At 41.2% G+C, this 13066-nt stretch overlaps 1 protein-coding gene across 2 annotated transcripts in view; it reads right to left on the minus strand.

Moving 5' to 3' along the window:
* Positions 1 to 13066, minus strand: part of rock2a (rho-associated, coiled-coil containing protein kinase 2a) — a 239694-nt gene that overhangs the window by 20507 nt on the left and 206121 nt on the right. For both annotated transcript variants that reach the window (XM_041187906.1, XM_041187907.1), the window contains exon 27: positions 11395 to 11465. In XM_041187906.1, the coding sequence (XP_041043840.1) occupies positions 11395 to 11465 (71 nt within the window). The remainder of the gene's footprint in view (positions 1 to 11394; positions 11466 to 13066) is intronic.

A 13066-nucleotide genomic window follows, 5' to 3' on the forward strand; every position in this document is an offset into this window, starting at 1 on the left:
AGCATGGATAGAAGATTGGCTGACTAACATGAAACAAAGTTGGGATAAATGGGTCATTTTCAGGATGGCAAACTGTAACTAGCGGAGTGTCACAGGGATCATTGCTGGGGCTTCAACTATATTAATGACTTGGATAAAGGGATCAAATATATTGCAGTCAAACTTACTGATGATACGAAGGTAGGTAGGAAAACAAGTTTTGAGGAGGATACAAAGAGTCTGCAAAGGGATACAGATAGGTTAAGTGAGTGGGCAAAAAATTGGCAGGTGGAGTACAGTATAATGTGGGAAAAAGTGAGGTTGTCCACTTTGGCAGGAAGAATAGGAAAGCAGAATACCAGTTAAATGGAGTGACACTGCAGATAGACCTGGGTGTTCTTGTACATGATTCACAAAAAGTTAGCATGCAGTTACAGCAATTAATTAGGAAGGCAAATGGAATGTTGGCATTTATTGCAAGGAGGATGGAGTATAAAAGTAGGGAAATCTTGCTACAATGGTGCAGGTCATTGGTGAGAACACACAGAGTACTGTGCAGTGTCTTGGTCACTTTACTTAAGGAAGGACATACTTGCATTGGAACCAATTCAGAGAAGGTTTACTAGGCTGATTCCTGGGATGGAGGGATTTGTCTATGAGGAAAGGTTGAGCAGGTTGGGCCTATACTCATTGGAGTTTAGAAGAATGAGAGCTGATCTTATTGAAACATAAGAACCTAAGGGGGCTTGACAGGGTAGATGCTGAGGGAATAAGAACATAAGAAATAGGGACAGGAGTAGACCATTTAGCCCCTCAAGCCTACTCTGCCATTCAATAAGATTATGGCTGATCTTCTTGTGTTTTGATTTCCACATTCCCATCTACCCCCGATAATCTTTGATTCCCTTGCCTAACAAGAATTTATCCGCCTCTGCCTTAAAATCATTCAATGACCCTGCCTCATCCAGCTTCTGAGGCACAGTTCCAAAGTCGCACAACCCTTACAAAAACAATACTCCTCATCTCTGTCCTAAAAGGGAGACCCCCTAATTTTAATACAATGCCCCCTAGTTCTGGACCCACAAGAGGAAACATCCTTTCAAGTCCACCTTGTCAAAGCCATTCAGGGTCTTGTATACTTCAATCAAATCGCCCCTCACTCTTCTAAACTCCAGTGGAAACAAGCCCAATCTGTCCAACCTTTCCTCATAAGACAACCCAAGTGTCAATCTAGTAAACCTCCTCTGAACCGCCTCCAATGCATTTACATCCTTCCTTAAATAAGGCCAAAATTGCACACAGTATTTGAGGTGCTGTCTCACCAATGTCCCATATAACGGAAGCATAACATCCTTACTTTTATGTTCAATCCCTCTCGTAATAAAGGATAGCATTCCATTAGCTTTCTGAATTACTTGCTGTACCTGCATACTAACTTTTTGTGACTCGTACTAGAATACCTAGATCCCTCTGCACCTCAGAATTATGCAGCCGTTCTCCATTTAAGTAGTACTCTGCTTTTTTGTTCTTCTTGCCAAAGTGAACAACTTCACATTTTCCCACATTAAACTCCATTTGCCAGATCTTTGCCTACTCACTCAGCTTATCTATATCCATCTGCAACCTCCTCATGTCCTCTTCACAACATACTTTTCTACCGATCTTTGTGTCATCTGCAAATTTAGCTACCATGTCTTCACTCCCCTCATCTAAGTCATTGATGTAAATCGTAAAACGTTGAGCCCTCAGCACAGAATCCTGTGGGACGCCACTTGTCATATCCTGCCAATTCGAAAAAGACCCATTTAAGCATACTCTTTGTCAATCTACTATTCATGCTAATATGTTACCTCCTACACTATGCACTTTTATTTTCAGTAATAACCTTTGATGTGGCACCATATCAAATGCCTTCTGGAAATCCAAGTACAATACATCCACAGGCTCCCATTTATCCACTGTGCACATTACTCCTTCAAAAAACGCCAATAAATGTGTTAAACATGACTTTCCTTTCACAAAACCATGCTGACTCTTCCCGATTGCTTTGAGCTCTTCTAAGTGCCCAGCTATAACCTCCTTAATGATCGATTCTAGCAACTTTCCCATGACAGACATCAAACTAATGGGCCTATAGTTTCCTTGTTTTTTGCCACCCTCTCTTGAATAGAGGGGTTATATTTGCTACTTGCTGATGGGTCTGATGGAACCCTTCCAGAATCTAGTGAATTTTGAAAAATTAATACCAACTACCTCATTAGCCACCTCTTTTAAAGACCCTAGGATGTAGTCCAGTGGGACCCGGAGACTTGCCAGCCTGCAGCTTCGTCAATCTGCTCAGTACTGTTTCCTCAGTGATTTCAATTACACCAAGTTCCTCTCTCCCGTTCACCTCCTGATTTACAGCTATTACTGGAATGTTTTTTGTATCCTCTATAGTGAGCAAAGAAGCAAAACATTTGTTCATTTCTTCCGCCATTTCCTTATAATTTACTATTAACTCCCCACTGTCACTCTCTAGAGGATCAACACTCACTTTACTTACTCTTTTCCTTTTTAAATACCTATAGAAACTCTCGCTATCCATTTTTGCATTTCTAGCTAGCTTCCTCTAATACTCTAATTTCATCCTCCTGGTTAACCTTCTAGTCATTCTCTGCCGTTCTTTATATTCTGACCAATCATCTGTCCTGTCACTCATCTTTGCGGAGTTATATGCGTTTTCCTTAAGTTTGATGCTTTCCTTAACTTCTTTAGTTAACCAGGGATGGTGTGTCCTCCCCTTAGAATTTTTTTTTTATAATAGGAATGTATTTATTCTGAATACTCTAAAATATCCCCTTAAATGTCTGCCACTTCTCTATTGATCTATCTGCTAACCTAGCTTCCCAGTTCACTTCAGCCAGCTCAACTTTCTCCTCACATAGTTGCCCTTATTTAAGTTAGATACTAGTCTTAGACCTACTCTTCTCCCTTTCAGACTAGATGTAAAATTCAATCATATTGTGGTTGCTACTATCTAGGGGTCTCTTTACTCAGAGGTCATTAATTAATCCGGTCACATTGTACAATACCAAGTCTAATATAATCTGTTCTCTGGTTAGTTCCAGTAATAACCTTTGATGTGGCACCTTATCAAATGCCTTCTGGAAATCCAAGTACAATACATCCACAGGCTCCCATTTATCCACTGTGCACAGTACTCCTTCAAAAAACACCAAATTTGTTAAACATGACTTTCCTTTCACAAAACCATGCTGACTCTTCCCGATTGCTTTGAGCTCTTCTAAGTGCCCAGCTATAACCTCCTTAATGATCGATTCTAGCAACTTTCCCATGACAGACATCAAACTAACAGGCCTATAGTTTCCTTGTTCTAAGAAACTATCATGAAAGCATTCTAAGAATTCCTCATCCAGGCTCCTACTGCCAATCTGGTTTTTCCAGTTTAGATGTAGATTAAAATCACCCATGATTACTGCCGTCCCTTTATCAAAAGCACACAATATTTTCTCTTGAATACTTTGTCCTACACTGTGGCTACTGTTAGGGGGCCTGTAGACAACTCCCACTAATGACTCCCCACGCCCACCCCCTCCGCTATTCCTCATCTCCACCCAAATCGATTCTACATCCTGATCTCCTGAACTAAAGTTTCTAACTATTGCACCAATGCCCTTTTTGATTTACAGTGCTGCTCCTCCACCTTTACTTAGCTTCACTTGTTTCTCTTGTGGGAGAATGTTTCCCTTGTGGGAGAATCTAGGGCTAGGAGGCACAGTTTCAAAATAAGGGATCTTCCATTTAAGATGGAGATGAGCGGGAATTTCTTCTCTCAAAGGGCTGGAATCCGCTTCCCCAATGTGCAGTGGAGGCTGGGTCATTGAATACATTCAAGTTTGAGTGAGACAGAGTTTGACTGACAAGGAAGTCCAGAGTTATGGGGGTCAGGCAGGAGAGTGCAGTTAAGGCTATAATCATATCAGCCATGATCTTATCAAATGGCGGAGCAGGCTTGAGGGGCCAAATGGCCTGTGCCTGCTCCTACTGCTTACGTTCTTGTTAGTGTTTAACTGGAGGAAATTACAGCTCATTCAAGTTTGCCCTTCCTTAATTGGCCACCTCCCCTGTCTGATGGCTCTTAATTAACTCGTGCTGATAATAATGTGGGGGAGTCCTGCTTCCTGCCCAAACGTGCCAGCCATCCAGAAACCACCCTGATGATGGATCTCTTCCACTTTGACAAAATTCTACACCATGTCTTCAGATGATGTGCCCAAGGGGGACATGCAAATCAAGATGAGAAAGGGGCCAAGGTCAGAACCTTCAGGGAATCTGGAAGCAGTGGTGTGAGGTTGGAAAGGGAAGGCATTTCTGTAACTAAAGCATCTTCAATCAAATGGGTATAAGTGGAATTAAGCAAAGGCATTTATGCTGAGCTAAACAGTGGAGGAAAGTCACTGGAAGAGAATGGTGTGATCACTGTGTTGAAAGCTGGGGAAAAAAAAGAGATTGAGGAAGAAAAATGCACCAGTGATGTCACTTGCAGCTTTGAGCAGAAGCTGTTTCAGTGTTGTGGCAGGGCAGGAAATTCAAGTGATTTAAACCTGGAAGTGCAGAAAAGATGGACACAGATTTGAGAGGTGACAACATATTCAAGAACTTTGAAGAGGAAAGGAAGGTCAGGAATAGGAAGGCAGTTTGCAAAGAGACAGGGATCTAGGATGGTTTTTCTGAGTTTGCTGTTTTGAAAGGGAGAGAGTTCGTACCTGAAGAGAGGGAACCATTTACAATGCTAGCTAGTTTGGGGGCAAAGAAGGTAGCCCAAGTGGGAAGAGGTTCAGTGGGAATGGGGTCAACTGATCAGGAATGGGTTTAATGGACATGAGGAGCAGAGAAATTGGAGGGAGAGGAGGGTAGATAGGAGAAGAACCATTAGCTCATGTTGGTCGCAGAACAAGTGCATCACAGAGTCTAAAAGTTAGGTATTTGGTGCAAGTGGAACACTCTGGTAAGCAGTAGCGGTGAACAATGTCAAAAGCAATGTAAAATTTAATTTAACTTTTTAAATTTAACTTAGAAGTTTAAAAACAGTAAAAGAAACTGCAAATTATTCAACACAAACTGCCCTTCAATGACAATTAACAATTAATTAGCTGTAAATGATTGTCTAAGTAGAAGCAAATTATCGTGAGCAGGAAGCTGAATCAGCACATGTAATTTGGATGTAGCTTAAAAGGTATAAAAAATAGTATCCGCTATGACACAAAGTGATTGTAAACATAATGCATCGCAAGAGTTAAAAGTTTGGAATTTACTGCAGACATACCATTGCCGAATTGCTTGCTGTACCTGCATGTCAACTTGCCGTGTTTCATGTACTAGGACATCCCAATCCCTCTGAACATTTACCAGTTTCTAACCATTTAAATATTCAGTTTTTTTGTACTTTAATAACCTCACATTTTTCCACAATATACTCCATCTGCCACCTTTTCTTGCCCACACATTTAGTCTATCTATATTCCTTTGCAGACTCTTTGAATCATTCACACAGCTTGCTTTCCCAACTAGCTTTGCATCATCAGCAAACTTGGTCCCTCTGTCCCTTCATTTAAATCATAATATAAATTGTAGACAGCTGAAGCCTAGTATCCTTGTTGTACCTCACTATTAACAACCGGCCATCCTAAAAATGATCTATTCATCCTACTCTGTCTTCTGTCCTTTAACCAATCATCTAACCATGCTAAAATACTACCCCCAACCCCACAAGCCTTAATCTTGTGTGACAACCTTTCATGCAGCACTTTATTGAATGTCAATGGACATACACTGGCTCCCCTTGATGTACCCTGCTAGTTGCACACTCAAAAAAACTCAAATTTGTCAAATACAATTTCCTTTTCATAAAACCATGCTGACTCTGCCTAGCCATATTATGAATTTCTAAGTGCCGTTATCACTTCCTTAATAATGAAGTCAGCATTTTTCCAATGACTGATGACAGGCCAAATGGCCTGTAGTTCCCTCTGTTTTCTCCCTCCTTTCTTTCTTTATTGAATAGAGGTGTTATATTTGGTACCTTCCAATCCACTGGGGCTGTTCCACAATATAGGGAATTTTGGAAGATCACAAAGAGTGCATTTATTTCTCTGCGGCCACATCTTTCAGAACCCTAGGGTGTAGGCCATCAGGTCCAGGGTATTTGTTGGCTTTGGGTCCCATTAGTTCCTCAAGTACTTTTATTCCTTACCAATATTAATTACTTCAAGTTCTTCATTCTCATTAGACCCTTGATTCCTCACTATTTATGGTATGTTTTTGTATCTCTACTGTGAAGACAGACAAAATACTTGTTTAATGTCTCTTCCATTTCCTTATTCCACATTATAATTTCTCCTGCCTCAGCTTCTCAGGGACCCACAGTTACTTTTGCTACTCTCTTCCTTCTTACAATCTGTTTTTGTATTTCCTGCTAGTTAACTTTCATGTTTTATTTTCTCCATCTATCAATATTTGGTCATCCTTTGCTGAGTTTCTAAAACTCTCTCAATCCTCAGGCTTACTTTTCTTCCTGGCAATATTATAAGCCTCTTTTTTTAACCTAATATTATCCTTAATCTTTTTAATCACCCATGGATAGAGCATTTATTTCTCAAAGGACTGTATACATGCCGAGAATTATTAAATATTTCTTTAAATGTTAGTAATTACTAATCTATAGATATAACCTTTTAATCTAATTTCCCAATCTGCCTTAGCTGATACTTCCACTGTCCCACCACATATAATGACTTATTGAGGTTTAATACTCTAGTTTTGGGCTTATGTACATCACTCTCGAACTCAATGTGAAATATTAGTATATTATGATCACACTTCCCGAGGATCCCCTATTATGAGATTACTAATTAACCTTGTCTCATTACAAAGAATTGTTACAATGCAGTAGACCACTATTTGGCCCATCATACCTGCACCAGCTCGCGAAATGAGCATTATGGCTTAGTGCCGTTCTCCTGCCTTTTCCATGTACTCTTGCACATTGGTTCTATTCAAATAATCATCTAATGCCCCAAATGAACCTGCCTCCACCACGCTTCCAGATGGTGCATTCCAGATTGAAACCACTCGTTGTGTGAAAAAGTTTTTTTCACGTCACACTTGCTTCTTTTGCAAATCACTTTCAATCTGTGCCCTCTCATTCTTGATCCTTTTAAGAATGGGAACAGTTTTTCCCTATCTACTCTATCCAGCCCTCTCATGATTTTGAACACCTCTATCAAATCTCCTCTTAGCCTTGTCCTCTCCAAGGAGAACAGTCTCAACCTCTCCAATCTATCTTCATAACTCAAGTTTCTTATCCTGGAACCATTCTTGTAAACCTCTTCTGCATTCTCTCCAATGTGTTCACATCCTTCCTATAGTCTGGCGCCCAGAATTGTACATAATACTCCAGGTGAGGTCTAACTAGTGTCTTATATAAGCTCACCATAACCTCACTGCTCTTGTACTCTATGCCCCTATTAAAGCAGCCCAGGATACTATGCTTTATTAACTGCTCTCTCCACCTGTCCTGCCACCCTCCACAATCTATGCACATATACACCCAGGGACCTCTGCTCCTGCACCCTCTTAAGAATTGTACTCCTTATTTTATATTGCCTCTCCATGTTCTTCAGTGCAAAATGCATCACCTCACACTTTTCCGCATTGAACTTCATCTGCCACCTATTTGTCCAGTCCACCAACTTGTCTGTCCGTTTCAAGTTCTACACTGTCCTCCTCACAGTTTACAATGCTACCATCTGCATTTGTACCATTTGCAAACTTTGAAATTGTCCCCTGCACACTTTGATCTAGATCATTAATATATATCAGGAAAAGCAAGGGTCCCAATACCGACCCCTTGGGAACTCCACTACAAACCTTCCTCCTGCCCGAAAAATATCCTTTCACCATTACTCCCTGTTTCCTATTACTCAGCCAATGTTGTATCCACATTGCTATTGTCCCTTTTATTCCATGAACTAACTTTTCTCACAAGTCTGTTGTGTGGCACAGTACTGAATGCCTTTTGAAAGTCCATGTACACCACATCAATAGTATTATCTTCATCAACCCTCTCGGTTACCTCTTCAAAAAACTCCAGCAAGTTAGTTAAACACGATTTCCCCTTTAGAAATCCAAGCTGGCTCTTTCTAAACAATCCACATTTTTCCACGTGACTGTTAATTCTATCCAAAATAATTGTTTCTAGAAGCTTCCCCACCCTGGAGTTAAACTGATTGGTCGTTAATTGCTGGGCTTATCCCTACAACCTTGTTTAAACAAGGGTGTCATGTTCCAGTCCTCTGGCACCTCCCGAGTCTAGGGAAGGCTGAAAGATTAAAGCCAGTGCCCCTGCAATTTCCACTCTCACTTCCTTCAATATCCTTGGATGCATCGCATTCCGTCCCGGTGCCTTGTCAACTTAAAATACTGACAATTTATCCAACACTTCTTCCTTATCAATTTTGAAATCTTCTAGTGACAGAGTTTCCTCCTCTGTCACTTGGCTGCTTCCTTGATAAAGACAGATACAAAGTATGCATTTAACACCTCAGCAGCCCTGCCCCCTGCCTCCACGTATAAATCCCATTTTTGGTCCTTAATAGGCCCTACTCCTCCTTTTAATCATCCTTTTACTATTTATCTGCCGATAGAAGATAATCTCTTGCCTGCTTGGTTCCACAATGTACTGTTCTAGGAAATCTTTATGTATACATTCCATGAACTCATCCTCCAAACTACTTTTGCCAGTCTGATTTTGATTTCTCAAGTCTATAAAAAATTGAAGTCCACATGACTATCATATTGCCTTCATTATAAGCTTTTGTCCATGTTGTCCAGTCCCCCATGAATCAAAATCCACAATGTCAAGTGCTCTGGAATATTTAGTTTCATCCTTTGTCACCATGCAATAAAGTTTCTGTATTTGTTATTCATTCGATAAGACCCTTATTTATGCCATTAATTTGTTTATTCGTAACAACTGCTTTATGTATTTACACCTCTTAGTTAGCAGGTGGCGGTGAGCTGCGTTTTTGAACTGCTGCAATTCATGTGGTGTAGGTACACCCACAATCCTGTTAGGAAGGGAGTTCCAGGATTTTGACCCAGCCACAGTGAAGGAACGACGATACTGTTCCAAGTCAGGATGGTGCATTACCATTATGATTATTGTTTATAAAGCTCTGTCCTCCCTGTCCCTCTGCTCATCTTTAACTAAGTCACTACACTGTTTGATGGCCTTGACTTTTCTCCTTAGATTATAAATTTCCTCTGAATGAATACCCACCCCTTAAGTTTAAACTCCTATCTACAGCCCTAGTTATTCAATTTGTGAGGATGTCAGTCCCAGTCCAATTCAACTGGAGTCCTTCCCAACTGAACAACTTCTTCTTCCCCCATTACTGGTGCCAGTGCCTCATGAATCAAAATCCTTATCTCCTACACCACTTTTTGAGTCACACATTCAACTCTCTGATTGGTTTAACCAACTTACACATGGTTCGGATAGCATTCCACAGGCTATCGTTGAAATTCTACTTATTAATTTGGACCCTAGCTCCTCAAACACACTCAACAGAATCTCATTCCTCTTTCTACCAACATTATTGGTTTCCACATGCATTCCTACAACAGCATCCCTCTCATGACCCCACCCCCCAATCCAAGTTCTTTTCCAGCCAAAAGGACATGACCTTAAACCAGGCACCAATAGGCAACAGGATCTTTGGGACTCCCTGTCACAGTTGTAGTATTCAGCCCTGACTATACTGCTCCCTAACCCCAATACATCCCTAACTACAACCCCTACTTGAATGACCTCCTGTCCCATGTGTTGCGGTCAGTTACTTATCCACCTTGCAGGCTTTTGCCCTTATCCACACAGGCAGTAGGATTCTTGCACATGTTGGAAAAGGGCTGAGAGTCTCCTCCAACAATGCACCTGGGGTCCCCTTACTTGCCAGACCCTCCTTCTGATGACACTAACCAGACCTGTACCTGTCTTAACCAAGGAGGTATGACCGCCTCGTGGGCCAAAATTCCAGGTAACTCTTCCCTTCCCTGATGTCTGGCAATGCCTGGGCCTCAGACTCCAGCTCAACTCTGAGCCGAAGTTCCTCAAGATGCAGTCACTTAATTACATATACAGATGTCCAGGATTGCAATCCTCTCCACAAACACCCACATGTAGTAGTTGTGGCACACCATTTGCACTTTCGACTCCATCCAAACTTGTTTTATGTATTTATTTAAAGTTCACATCAACTTCCTTCATATCAACTTAGCTGATAGTTTTTGAACCAAATACTTGATATAACTAAACTTCTAGTTAGATTAAATTAAATATTTACCTGCAACAAAAACCACATGTCATACTGGAGGTAAAAAGCAGCAATGTCCACTCATTTCAAATTTCCATTTTCACCTTCCTTTGTACCACACTGTAGAGCAGCACATTCTGTTTACTTTTATACATCTTCTTGAGCCATACCCAAGTTACAAGGTGCTCATTCAGTTTCCTGCTCACAGTAATTAGCTCCCATTCAGGCAACCACTGATCGACTGTTAACTGCTACTGCTAAACTTAAAAGAAACTAAGTTAAATTTTTAAACAAGTTAAGCTAAATTTCAGTTTGAGACTACTCATCCATCGTCCAGAGCTCAGCAGAGAGCTCCACTCTCACCAAATTCTAAATTTATATTCTGTTTATGAAACACTTTGTTTATGACAACTCTCTGCGACCACTTGCACAGGAGATGGTTGGTAGTGGAGAAACAAAGCTGGGTTACCTTTGCTCTCCAAGATGATCTTGAAATAGTGAAATAGACCGAGATCTGATAACACTTGATGTGGTCCAACCAGATTTAGTGATGGTTGCCCGGATGCATTGGTATCCATATCCCTTGTACTCAAGGTAACAATTATATGAAGGAGGAGCAACCAGAGTTAAATCTTTCATATGGGCTAGGGGAATTCTATGAACCAGAATGACCACAATTTTTATTTACATAAAAACTTAATCCAAAGATTGCTTTTTCAGGGAAAATTTGATATGAAATATTATATTAATTGTTATCTGCAATTCGGCCAAATTGTCCAAGTAGAATTTAGCAGACAAGGTCATGTATCAAAACACCTAAAATTACATGTAGGTATATCCTTTACCCATTCTGCTAACCACTTTTGATGTGAGCCACATAGACATATTACTGGCTGTACCATCGCAAATTCATCACCAGAACCCAAAGGCCTGCAAGTAGCAATCCCAAACTAAATTTCAAACACCTATGTTATCAAGCTGATGAATGTTAATCCAGAAAAACACTTAAAGGGATCTACTTTGAAAGGAAAAAACACACCTGTTTTCGCCATAGGAATTTCTTTGTGTTGTTTCGCATGGGCAAGGAAAGCCAACCTTCCAATCTGGATTCTAAAAAAACAATGGAAATGCAATGAAAAAAATACACTGGCAGTTGATCAAAAATTCTGGGCATCCAATGGAGTGCTATTTGTACTTGGTTTCCTGACAGTTTTTATACCCAGCAATGTATTTTGTACATTTTCTAAATATAAGAAAACTAATCAGTTTTACTTCTTGGTCCATGTCAGAATGCAGCATGACTTGGACAATATCCAGGCTTGGACTGATTAGTGGAAAGTAACAGTCGTGCCACAGATGCACCAGGCAATGACCAACAAGAGAGAATCTAACCATCACCCCTTGACATTCAATGACATTACTGTGGCTGAATCCCCCACCATCAACATCCTAGGGGTTACCATTGACCAGAAACTGAACTGGACTGGCCATATAAACACTGTGGCTACAAGAACACATCAGAGGCTTGGGATCCTGCAGCAAGTAACTGACCTCCTGACTCCCCAAAGCCTATCCACTACCTATAAGACACAAGTCAGAACTGTGATGAAATACTCCCCACTTGCCTGGATGAGTGCAGCTCCAACAACACTCAAGAAGCTTGATACCGTCCAGGACAAAGCAGCCTGCTTGATTGGCACCTTGCCAACAAACATTCATTCTCTCCACCACCGATAAATAGTGGCAGCAGAGAGTACCATCTACAAGAAGCACTGTAGGAACTCCCCAGGCCTCATGAGACAGCACCTTCCAAACCCATGGTCATTACATCGAGAAGGACTAGGGCAGCAGATACATGGGAATGCCACCACGTGGACTTTCCCCTCTAATTCAATCAGCATCCTGGAAGAAAGTATATCGCCGTTCCTTCATTGTTGCTGAGTCAAAATCTTGGAATTCCCTCCCTAACAGCATTGTATGTGTACCTATACCACATGGACTGCAGCGGTTCAAGAAGGCAGCTCACTACCACCTTCTCACGGGCAATTAGGGACGGAAAATAAATGGTTGCCTGGCCAGCGACACCCACATCCCATAAATGAATTTTAAAAGGCTGCCAGAACTTGTAAGCCATCTTACTGATAAACAGAAAGCCTTGAAAATTTCTGTCAGGCTGGAAGCACATCTTCACACTCCATCGGAGTATCAACTTATGTACCTGTCTTAAACTGAAGAAATTTAGAAGTCAAACCTGCAGAACATTCCATTTTGTCTTCAGTCCTCATTTGAACTGCAGCTTTTCCTCACCGTTTATTACTACAAACACTATGCACTCAGTTACAATAATACCCAAAACTTCTTATAAATAATTAAAACTTGACAAGTCCATAATATTCTTGAACTGAAACTTGTCCAAGTTATGGGATTCTCACTCACTCACTTTTCCAAGACTGCTTCATCCAATTCAGGAACATAGGGAGTCGAAGCCTATCCCAACAAGGAATGGATGCTAGGCGGGGTACACCCAGGACAGGGCGCACGCACGCACGCACTGGGGGACAATTTAACATAGTCAATCCACCTAACCAGCACGTCTTTGCGCGGTGGGAGGAAACCAGAGCACCCAGTGGAAACCCACAGAGACACGGGGGGGGGGGGGAACGTGCAAACTCCACACAGACAGACATGCGAGTTTAGATTTGAATGAGGGT

The sequence above is a fragment of the Carcharodon carcharias genome, chromosome 5 (genome assembly GCF_017639515.1).
Source record: "Carcharodon carcharias isolate sCarCar2 chromosome 5, sCarCar2.pri, whole genome shotgun sequence".
NCBI lineage: Eukaryota > Metazoa > Chordata > Chondrichthyes > Lamniformes > Lamnidae > Carcharodon > Carcharodon carcharias.